The 12162-nt window shown below is 51.0% G+C and overlaps 1 protein-coding gene across 1 annotated transcript in view; it reads right to left on the bottom strand.

Annotated features, from left to right (window-relative positions):
- Positions 1–5037: 5037 nt before the first annotated feature.
- Positions 5038–12162, bottom strand: part of unc5a (unc-5 netrin receptor A) — a 75558-nt gene continuing 68433 nt past the window's right edge. Inside the window, exons 13-15 of the mRNA XM_056438762.1 lie at positions 11080–11244; positions 10339–10517; positions 5038–6032 (exon numbers count right to left, since the gene is read on the bottom strand). Coding sequence (XP_056294737.1) covers positions 5867–6032; positions 10339–10517; positions 11080–11244 — 510 coding nt within the window. The 3' untranslated portion in view covers positions 5038–5866. The remainder of the gene's footprint in view (positions 6033–10338; positions 10518–11079; positions 11245–12162) is intronic.

Genomic DNA, 12162 nt, shown 5'->3' with positions numbered 1-12162 from the left:
TCTATATGTTCTGTGAGGTTTTTTAATTAAATGTTTTTAAATGCTTTAACATGTTAATCGTCGGTGTTACGCAACACGTCAAAGTATTTAAGAGCTTCTCCTCTTTGAAGCCAGATGTTTATAACATTTAGAAGAACATATACTTTAATATAATTATAATATGCAACAGTTTCGAGTGAGAGATCCAGTCGTTGAATTAACAATATATAATTTATTTACAACAATTCCAGGTTGAATACTGTACATACCTTTCTGAAGTGTCGAGAGAGAATGATATTTACATAAGGCCAAGTAAATACTTGGAAAGCACTTAGAAGCGAATTTCCAAAATTCTACCCACAAATCATCTCATTGTCCAAAAAGTACAGAAAATCTCCTCCAGCAGAAGTTTTTCATCTCCACAAAAGTTCCGCCAACAATTTACATCGATAAGAACACAAAAGGTAAAAAAACCAACAACAACAAGAAAACCATAAAGGATTATACAATTGCATAAAGCGCTGTGGCGTGTCAGAGATACAGCTTCGACTTGCAGGAAGGCAAGAAAGGAAAAAACATTCAAGTACAGAATCTATTGTTCTGGTGACGGAGAGGGACACACACAGGCAGACACACACACATACACAGGCAGACACACACACACACACGCAGACACACACATACACAGGCAGACACACACACACACACGCAGACACACACATACACAGGCAGACACACAGGCAGACACACACACACACAGGCAGACACACACATACACACAGGCAGACACACACACACATACACAGGCAGACACACAGGCACACACATACACACACAGGCATACACACACACAGGCAGACACACACACAGGCACACACACACACAGGCACACACACAGGCAGACACACACACAGGCACACACAGGCACACACACACAGGCACACACACACAGGCAGACACACACAGGCACACACACACAGGCACACACAGGCAGACACACACACAGGCACACACACAGGCACACACACACACACACACACACACACACACAGGCAGACACACACACACACACACACAGGCACACACACAGGCAGACACACACAGGCACACACACACATACAGGCACACACACACAGGCAGACACACACACACACAGGCACACACATACACAGGCACACACACAGGCAGACACACACACAGAGGCACACATATACAGGCAGACACACAGGCAGACACACATACACAGACAGACACACACACAGGCACACACGTCCTTGACACGGAATGAGTGACACAAAAAGTACATTTGTGAGATGAAACCATTTCTTCATAGCTTTGGGATAAACCCTTGAAATGTGTGTGTGTGTGTGTGCGTGTGTGTTACACACGTCCTACACAACCTTCAGGCTTCATCTTGAAGGAACTGTAATTGCAGATTTGTTAGATATCGTTGGAAGTGACGACGACGCTGAACATCACGGAGAATTATGAGAAGACGAAGACGGGGCTGATAACACGCCACATGCACACGCACACGTGCACGTGCACACGCACACGTGCACACGCCACGTGCACAGGCACACGCCACGTGCACACGTGCACACGCACACGTGCACAGGCACACGCACACGGGCACAGGCACACGCACACGGGCAGTCTGACTGTACATCTGCATGGCTCATTAGACGTGCGCTCTGTGAGGGACGGAAACCACCTCCTATTAAATGATGCTACACTTATAAAAATAACCTTAAAGGTTATAAATGTATACAAATAACCTTAAAGGTTATAAATGTATATAAATAACCTTACAGGTTATTAATGTATACAAATAACCTTAAAGGTTATAAATGTATATAAATAACCTTACAGGTTATTAATGTATACAAATAACCTTAAAGGTTATAAATGTATATAAATAACCTTACAGGTTATTAATGTCTATAAATGACCTTGTTTGTGTGTAAATGACCATGTTTGTAAATAAATGACCTTGTTTGTGGGTAAATGATCTTCCAGGTTCTCGCGGTGCGGTGAGGACGGACACGACGTAGAAACATCCCGTAAAACAGTCACAACCGTAACACACGGCAACACGTCGTCACGGCAACAGGAAACACGTCACGGTCGACAGATGCTGCGCCACTCAAGTGTCTTTTTTTTTTGTGGCTTCATATTAAAATATAATTTACATTTCTTTATAAAGTGACACACACAGGACTGTGGAGCACACGGCGGGGACTGGAGGACCGGAGGACTCTGGAGGGTCAGAGGCCACATCAACACGACAGGAGGGGGAGGGAACTTTGGTTACCAGTCCTGCTCGTGCATGGTGTGTACGGTGTGTATGTGCACGGTGTGTATGGTGTGTGCACGGTGTGTATGGTGTGTGTACGGTGTGTGTACGGTGTGTGTACGGTGTGCAGAGGGGCAGCACGCTGGAGGCCGGAGTAGAAAATGTATTTACAAGTGACGAGGATCCATCTTAACAGGAACAGGTTGGTTTAAGGGGGCGTCGCCATTTTAACTTGACCCCCCAGGGTGGAGGTCAGACTAAAGGGTTCTGCATCAAATAGTGCAGGTGGAGGCGTCGAGGGGATTATTAATAATAGGGATGAAAGAGAGTGACGGGAGCGGACATGACACACAGAAACAAAAAGAAAACAAAAGATGTAAAAACATTTTGAACATTTTGAACATCGTTCACGACGAAGAAACAAAAAGCTACATTCCAAATATCTGACAATCATTAGAGGCTCCAGTTAGAGATGAAGGTTAAAGACAAGAGGGTTAACTAGTGAGGATTAACTAGTGAGGGTTTAACTAGTGAGGATTAACTAAGAGGGTTAACTAGTGAGGGTTTAACTAGTGAGGGTTAACTAGTGAGGGTTTAACTAGTGAGGGTTTAACTAGTGAGGGTTAACTAGTGAGGGGTTAAATGAAGAGGGTTTAAAGGGCTCTTTAACCCTGAGGTGAACTTTGGCTCTTAACCTTTCAGAGGACTAAAGGATGATCTGTTCTCTTTGTGTCTCCGACCTGATTTAAAGACGTGACGTCACAGAGACGTGACGTCACGGAGACGTGACATCACAGAGACGTGACGTCACAGAGACATGATGTCCCAGAGACGTGATGTCATAGAGACGTGATGTCATAGAGACGTGATGTCCCAGAGACGTGATGTCATAGAGACGTGACGTCACAGAGACGTGGTGTCACAGAGACGTGACGTCATAGAGACATGATGTCCCAGAGACGTGATGTCATAGAGACGTGATGTCATAGAGACGTGATGTCCCAGAGACGTGATGTCATAGAGACGTGATGTCACAGAGACGTGGTGTCATAGAGACGTGATGTCATAGAGACGTGATGTCCCAGAGACGTGATGTCACAGAGACGTGACATCACAGAGACGTGACGTCACAGAGACATGATGTCCCAGAGACGTGATGTCATAGAGACGTGATGTCATAGAGACGTGATGTCCCAGAGACGTGATGTCATAGAGACGTGATGTCACAGAGACGTGGTGTCACAGAGACGTGATGTCATAGAGACGTGATGTCCCAGAGACGTGATGTCATAGAGACGTGACGTCACAGAGACGTGGTGTCACAGAGACGTGACGTCATAGAGACGTGATGTCACAGAGACGTGACGTCACAGAGATGTGACATCATAGAGACGTGACGTCACAGAGACGTGATGTCATAGAGATGTGATGTCATAGAGATGTGATGTCATAGAGAGATGATGTCATAGAGATGTGATGTCATAGAGATGTGATGTCATAGACGTGACATCACAAAGACGTGATGTCATAGAGACGTGATGTCACAGAGACGTGACGTCACAGAGACGTGATGTCATAGAGACGTGACATCACAAAGACGTGGTGTCACAGAGACGTGACGTCACAGAGACGTGATGTCACAAAGACGTGATGTCACAGAGACGTGACGTCACAGAGACGTGGTGTCACAGAGACATGATGTCCCAGAGACGTGATGTCATAGAGACGTGATGTCATAGAGACGTGATGTCCCAGAGACGTGATGTCATAGAGACGTGATGTCCCAGAGACGTGATGTCATAGAGACGTGACGTCACAGAGACGTGGTGTCACAGAGAGGTGATGTCATAGAGATGTGATGTCATAGAGAGATGATGTCATAGAGAGGTGATGTCATAGAGATGTGATGTCATAGAGATGTGATGTCATAGAGAGGTGATGTCATAGAGATGTGATGTCATAGAGACGTGACATCATAGAGACGTGATGTCACAGAGACATGATGTCATAGAGACGTGACGTCACAGAGACGTGATGTCATAGAGACGTGATGTCATAGAGACGTGACATCATAGAGACGTGATGTCACAGAGACATGGTGTCATAGAGACGTGACATCATAGAGACGTGATGTCACAGAGACGTGATGTCACAGTTATTTGTTTGTAGTTGTATTTGTTTGTATTTATTTGTATTTAGTTGTCTTTAGTTGTTTTGTGTTGATGTTCCGGGTCAGGAGTATTTCCTCTTGGACATGTTGTGAGTGTTGAAGTCAAACCGTGTGCAGCTCATCCGGGTCCTGAGGGCCTCACTGCGTTACATCATCACCCTCAATGACATCATCTAACTATTATAATAAAATAATGAGTCGCAGTTATTAATCTGATGGAAACGTTTTTACATCCTGGAGAGAAACGACAACAAGGAAAAAACCTCCAAAGCATTTTGACATGATGCATAAACTTATTATCTTCACTTGAGGACTACAATCTAGACCAGGATGAGGACTACAATCTAGACCAGGATGAGGACGACAATCTAGACCAGGATGAGGACTACAGGACCAGGATGAGGACTACAGGACCAGGATGAGGACTACAGACCAGGATGAGGACTACAGGACCAGGATGAGGACTACAGGACTAGCATGAGGACTACAGGACCAGGATGAGGACTACAGGACCAGGATGAGGACTACAGGACCAGGATGAGGACTACAGACCAGGATGAGGACTACAGGACTAGGATGAGGACTACAGGACCAGGATGAGGACTACAATCTAGACCAGGATGAGGACTACAATCTAGACCAGGATGAGGACGACAATCTAGACTAGGATGAGGACTACAATCTAGACCAGGATGAGGACTACAATCTAGACCAGGATGAGGACTACAATCTAGACCAGGATGAGGACGACAATCTAGACCAGGATGTGGTCTGTAAGGGATCAAGACACAAATCAAACCTGGACCTATGTGGTCTCAGTGGGTTTGGGGTACGTTCACGACCTTTATGACCTTGATGACCCTGGTGACCTTCATGACCCTCATGACCCTGATGACCTTCATGACTTTGTTAACCTTGATGATCCTTGATGACCCTCATGACCTTGATACCCCCGATGAGCTTGATGACCCCGATGACCTTGATGAGAACATCGGAGATGATGTCATAACTAACGAGCCTGCCACTTGCATAATGTCTGAAACCTGTAATGACCGGCGCCGTGTGTCACATCCATGAATATTTCATTTTTAATCCAAGTAAAAAAGTCCCTCCTCGCCGCCCCCTGGTGGCCGTCAGTGACAGCTTCGTTTGCATATTGCTGCTCGTTAGCCGGAAATGGACGATTTATACAAAAGCCATGAAGTTAAAGCAAAACCGGGGCGGACGAATTCAACTTCTTTATGGATAACGGGAATTTCTCTACTTCACCAACACGATTCCCCAAAACGTCAAAAGCTCCTTTCCAGAGTCTGGAGTCGTGAAGCCTCTGGAGTGAAGACGAGTGAAGACGAGGGTCGGCGCTGCTCTTCCATTGTGTGTGTGTGTAGTGGTGGTTGTGTACCGGTCCCCCCCGTTCGGGGTTAGCACTCCCCGTCCGACACCAGGAAGATCATGGCCTCCTGCTTGCCGATGTCGGCCATGACGGCGGCCAGCTGGTTGATGTTGCCGCTGTAGAAGTGCTGCGCCTCCCACAGGTCCAGGATCAGCGAGGTGGGGCTGGCCCGGGACGCAAAGAAGCTCATGTGTCTGCAGAGGGACACAGAGGGGACATCTGTCACATGCAACGTAACTCTAGCATAACTCTATAGTGACTCTACAATAACTCTAATAACTCTATAATAACTATAACTCTAATAACTCTATAATAACTCTATAATAACTATAACTCTAATAACTCTATAATAACTCTATAATAACTCTATAGTGTCTCTGAGGTCACGTCTCTGAAGTCACGTCTCTGAAGTCACGTCTCTGAGGTCACGTCTCTGAAGTCTGCGTGGATGTCTGCTCACCACCTGAAGATCAACCCTGACAAGACGGAGCTACTATTCCTTCCAGGGAAAGGCTCCCCCACCCATGACCTGACTACCACCTTCAACAGCTCTGTGTTGGCCCCTACCCTGACTGCCAGGAACCTCGGGGTGACACTCGACAGTCAACTCTCCCTGACGGCCAACATCACTGTGACGACGCGTTCCTCAGGCCCCTACTGTACTCCCTGTACACACATGACTGTGTGGCCAGGTTCAGCTCCAACACCATCATCAAGTTTGCGGATGACACAGTGGTGGTGGGCCTGATCTCCGACAACGACGAGAAGGCCTACCTGGAGGAAGTTGCTGATCTGTCACTCTGGTGCCGGGACAACAGCCTCATCATGAATGTCACCAAAACTAAGGAGCTGATTGTGGACTTTAGGAGGGTACAACAACAGAGGATGTACTCACCACTGGGGATTAACGGGACTACTGTGGAGAGGGTGAGCGGGTATAAATACCTGGGAGTCCACATCACGAGGATCTGACATGGTCAACGAACACAGACACTCTGGTGAGAAAGGCAAGGCAGCGCCTCTACCACCTCAGGCAGCTGAGGAAATTTAAAGTTTCCCAGAGGATCCTTCAGTCCTTCTACTCTGGAGCTGTAGAGGCGTCCTGACAGGAAGCATCACAGCCTGGTTTGGCAACTGCTCCGCTCAGGACAGGAAGGCTCTGCAGAGAGTAGTGCGTTCGGCTGAGCGCACTATTGGAACTACACTCCCCACCCTGCAGGACTTGTACACCAGGAGGTGCAGAACCAGAGCCGGCAGGATCATGAAGGATCCTCACCACCCCAACAACAGACTGTTTCAGCTGCTGCGGTCAGGCAGGCGCCTCCGTAGTCACGCTGCAAGAACAGAGAGACTGAGACGGAGTTTCTTTCCTCAGGCCATCAGGATTGTGAACTCCGACCTCACCAGGACCCCCACATAGACCCACACAACTGCCCCTCTTAGGCACACACACACACACACACACACACTTACTGTAAATATTGTGTTGTTTTTTATTTGTAAATAGTGTGTACTTGTTGCCCTTGCACATTCCTGCTGAGCATTGCCACTTTCATTTCACTGCACACCCTGTGTGTGTATGTGACAAATAAAACATCTTGAATCTTGAATCTTGAATCTTGAATGCTGCACAACATCAGGAGAACACGGCCTCTTCTTACTCAGAAGGCGGCACAGGTTCTGATCTAGGCTCTGGTCATTTCACGCCTCGACTACTGCAACTCCCTCCTGGCTGGTCTACCTGCTAAGGCCATCCGACCTCTGCAGCTCATCCAGAATGCAGCAGCGCGACTGGTCTTCAGTCTCCCGAAATTCACCCACACCACTCCGCTCCTTCGATCTCTTCACTGGTTACCGGTGGAGCAGCATCCGCTTCAAAACACTGGTCCTGGCGTACCGTGCTCTGAACGGATCGGGCCCCGTCTACATCCGGGATATGGTCACACCGTACACCCCGGCACGTTCGCTCCGCTCGGCAACAGCCAATCGACTTGTGCCTCCTGCACCTCGAGCTCATCACTCTACATCCAGACTGTTTGCTGTCCTGGCTCCTCAGTGGTGGAACGAGCTCCCCACTGACATCAGGACAGCAGAAAGTCTCTACATCTTCCGTCGGAGACTGAAAACACACCTTTTCCGACTATATCTGGATTAAAACACAGATTAGCACTTCAGTGGCACTTAAATAGCACTTACTTATGGTACTTTTGTAGTTCGACTATGTTGATGAAATGTTACTTCCTGTATTCTTGTTGTTCTTAGTTTGTACTCTAGGTTGAAATGCACTTATTGTAAGTCGCTTTGGATAAAAGCGTCTGCTAAATGACATGTAATGTAATGTAATGAAGTCACGTCTCTGAGGTCACGTCTCTGAGGTCACGTCTCTGAAGTCACGTCTCTGAAGTCACGTCTCTGAGGTCACGTCTCTGAGGTCACGTCTCTGAAGTCACGTTTCTGAGGTCACGTCTCTGAGGTCACGTCTCTGAGGTCACGTCTCTGAGGTCACGTCTCTGAGGTCACGTCTCTGAGGTCACGTCTCTGAGGTCACGTCTCTGAGGTCACGTCTCTGAGGTCACGTCTCTGAGGTCACGTCTCTGAAGTCACGTCTCTGAGGTCACGTCTCTGAGGTCACGTCTCTGAGGTCACGTCTCTGAGGTCACGTCTCTGAGGTCACGTCTCTGAGGTCACGTCTCTGAGGTCACGTCTCTGAGGTCACGTCTCTGAAGTCACGTCTCTGAGTCACGTCTCTGAGGTCACGTCTCTGAGGTCACGTCTCTGAGGTCACGTCTCTGAGGTCACGTCTCTGAGGTCACGTCTCTGAGGTCACGTCTCTGAGGTCACGTCTCTGAGGTCACGTCTCTGAGGTCACGTCTCTGAGGTCACGTCTCTGAGGTCACGTCTCTGAAGTCACGTCTCTGAGGTCACGTCTCTGAGGTCACGTCTCTGAAGTCACGTCTCTGAGGTCACGTCTCTGAGGTCACGTCTCTGAGGTCACGTCTCTGAGGTCACGTCTCTGAGGTCACGTCTCTGAGGTCACGTCTCTGAGTCACGTCTCTGAGGTCACGTCTCTGAGGTCACGTCTCTGAGTCACGTCTCTGAGGTCACGTCTCTGAGGTCACGTCTCTGAGGTCACGTCTCTGAGGTCACGTCTCTGAGGTCACGTCTCTGAGGTCACGTCTCTGAGGTCACGTCTCTGAAGTCACGTCTCTGAGGTCACGTCTCTGAGGTCACGTCTCTGAAGTCACGTCTCTGAGGTCACGTCTCTGAGGTCACGTCTCTGAGGTCACGTCTCTGAAGTCACGTCTCTGAGGTCACGTCTCTGAGGTCACGTCTCTGAGGTCACGTCTCTGAGGTCACGTCGGGCTGCGGCTCCTCCACGCCGATTGATCGTGTGGCGCTAAACATCTCTAATTAAAGCCGCAGTGCATCAATTCGACGTGAGAATAATTGGGCTGAATAAAGTTGATTGGACGCATTAAGTGTAGGAGGAGGAGGAGGAGGAGGAGGAGGAGGGGTCGATGCTCCAGGTGCTCGGTGATGGATTACAGTGACGGATCCGAACCTCCTCCTGGCGGCCGCCGCTCCAATTACCCGAGCGATCCGATGCAGCAGCAACGCGCCGAGCGGCAGACGCTAAGCTGCTTACCTCTCCGGAGAGGAAGAGGAAGACGAGGAACCGATAGCCCGATCCACCAAGTCCACATTAATCCCACGACGTTAGCGCCGTGTCCAATGAGGATTAGAGGCAGAACTTTGTTTACTGAACTCCGGGGAACACGTTCCACCGACTTCTTCTTCTTCTGTGGTGCTTGGTGCGGCCTCTGGGGCCCGGAGGAGGCGGCCTCTGGGGCCCGGAGGAGGCGGCCTCTGGAGACCGGAGGAGGCGGCCTCTGGGGCCCGGAGGAGGCGGCCTCTGGAGACCGGAGGAGGCGGCCTCTGGAGAGGCGGCCTCTGGAGACCCGGAGGTGGCCTCTGGAGGCCGGAGGAGGCGGCCTCTGGAGACCCGTGGAGGCGGCCTCTGGAGACCGGAGGAGGCGGCCTCTGGAGGAGAGGCCTCTGGAGGAGGCGGCCTCTGGGGCCCGGAGGAGGCGGCCTCTGGAGACCGGAGGAGGCGGCCTCTGGAGACCGGAGGAGGCGGCCTCTGGGGCCCGGAGGAGGCGGCCTCTGGAGACCGGAGGAGGCGGCCTCTGGAGACCGGAGGAGGCGGCCTCTGGAGACCGGAGGAGGCGGCCTCTGGGGCCCGGAGGAGGCGGCCTCTGGGGCCCGGAGGAGGCGGCCTCTGGAGACCGGAGGAGGCGGCCTCTGGGGACCGGAGGAGGCGGCCTCTGGGGCCCGGAGGAGGCGGCCTCTGGAGACCGGAGGAGGCGGCCTCTGGGGCCCGGAGGAGGCGGCCTCTGGGGCCCGGAGGAGGCGGCCTCTGGGGCCCGGAGGAGGCGGCCTCTGGGGCCCGGAAGAGGCGGCCTCTGGGGCCCGGAGGACGCGGCGCCGGGTCTTATTTACCTCTCCAGCTTCAGCCTCTGGGCCAGCATCCTCCAGTCGGCGCCGTTGGGGCACGGCGTGTCGAGGCTGCTGCAGATCTTCTGCCGGATGAGGTACGGGATCTGGAAGGCGCTCGGCCCGGCCAGCGCGGCGGCGGCGCCGTCCATCAGCAGGAACTCAGAGTCCACGGCCCGGTTGTCCTGTGGGACATGTTGGGTGTAAGAGTTCATTCTGATTCTGTCTTGAGCTTTAAATTAATACAGATAGAAAGATATTATAATAGGAAATTATAGAGATAATATTATTATTATGAAGCAGAGGGGACTGTCTACTCTATGCAAATGGAAACGGAAAGAAGTCATGTGTGTGAGTTAGTTAGTATTTCAGATTGTGGAAGCCGGCTGAAGGACTTTAATGAGGACAAGAACAGACGGGACTTTTATTGTGAAAATACTTGTTTAGTGACATTTTGACCCGGGGGTCGTGACCTTTGACCCCTCCATTCTGATAGTGGACTTTTATCCAACAGGAAGGTGTTAAGGCTGAACTACCTTTGAGAGGAGCTGATTGGCTGAGACTCTGGACTGGGATAAGATCGTTCTCTCTGGTGCTTCAGGCTTGAACCCATCACCACCAAACCCACGACCCTGAGCCTCCACTGTTTGTTTACACTTCTTGCCATTAAATCTTAAACTTAATACACGCCATCCGGAGCCTGATGTCCACCACCTGCCCCGTCTCAGTTGGTCGTCGTGCCGTTACCTTGGCGATGTTGAAGTCCAGGCCGAAGCTCTGTCCTTCCCCTTCCACCTGCCACACGCACAGCTGGCAGCTGAGCTCACAGGTGCTGAGGCTGAGCCGCTCCAGGGTGAAGGTGCAGTGCAGGTACCGCTGGGAACCGTTCCAGATGTGGTAGAACGGGATCTCCTGCAGGAGGAACGCAGTTAGAGAGCTTCAGTCGTGAGACATGAGGCGTCATGGCGACATATCTGAGGCAGGCAGCGAGCGAGAGGGATGAACGGCTTTTATTGAGAGAGGCACTTCATATCTGAAGAAGAAATGCAGAGACACATCAAACACGTTCTCTCCTTTATTCGTCTCTTTGGAGGTGGAACAGGAAGCTGATGATGCCACCGCTCTGGAGCCCTCGAGGCTCACGATGTGGAGCAACAGCTCTCGTCTACCTGAGTCTAACTTCTACACATCCCTCTCTGCTCCGGACTCAGGCCTCATCTCCAGAGGAGCAACAGGCTCCGCCTCCTCTCTCCAGCCTGCGCTCAGCACCGTGAAGAGAGGGGGCTGCAGGTCCCGCTGCTCACCAACAGGGGGCACTGTTCCCCAGGCAGACGGGCTGCAGCGCCCCGGGGAGATGAGCAGGCTCATCCAGAGCAACCCGCCGCTGCTCCGCATAGAGCCGCTCCTCTGAGCGCCCCCGGCTCTCACGTGGTCTCTGCAGTGCAGTGGGTCACGCAGGTGAGGGGGAGGGGGGGGGCAGGTGGAGAGTACATTGACGTATTTACATGCAGCAGCGCTTCATATTTCATCCGAGCTCCTTTTTAAGAGAGCGGCAGCGAGGATCATCAATCAGCCAGCCGCTCTGGGCTGCTGCACACGGCTCCACGGAGCGAGCGCACACACACACACACACACACACACACACACACACACACACACACACACACACACACACACACACACACACACACACACACACACACACACACACACACACACACACACACACACACACACGGTCCCTGGCCTCCAGCAAAGGGCTGATGTGGCACTCAGGGCGTAAAGGTTACTGGACGGAGGAGTCAGATCGCTCCTGTGTGAATCTCTAAA

The sequence above is a fragment of the Pseudoliparis swirei genome, chromosome 19, assembly GCF_029220125.1.
Source record: "Pseudoliparis swirei isolate HS2019 ecotype Mariana Trench chromosome 19, NWPU_hadal_v1, whole genome shotgun sequence".
Classification (NCBI taxonomy): Eukaryota; Metazoa; Chordata; class Actinopteri; order Perciformes; family Liparidae; genus Pseudoliparis; species Pseudoliparis swirei.
This window is presented reverse-complemented; position numbering and strand designations above follow the sequence as displayed.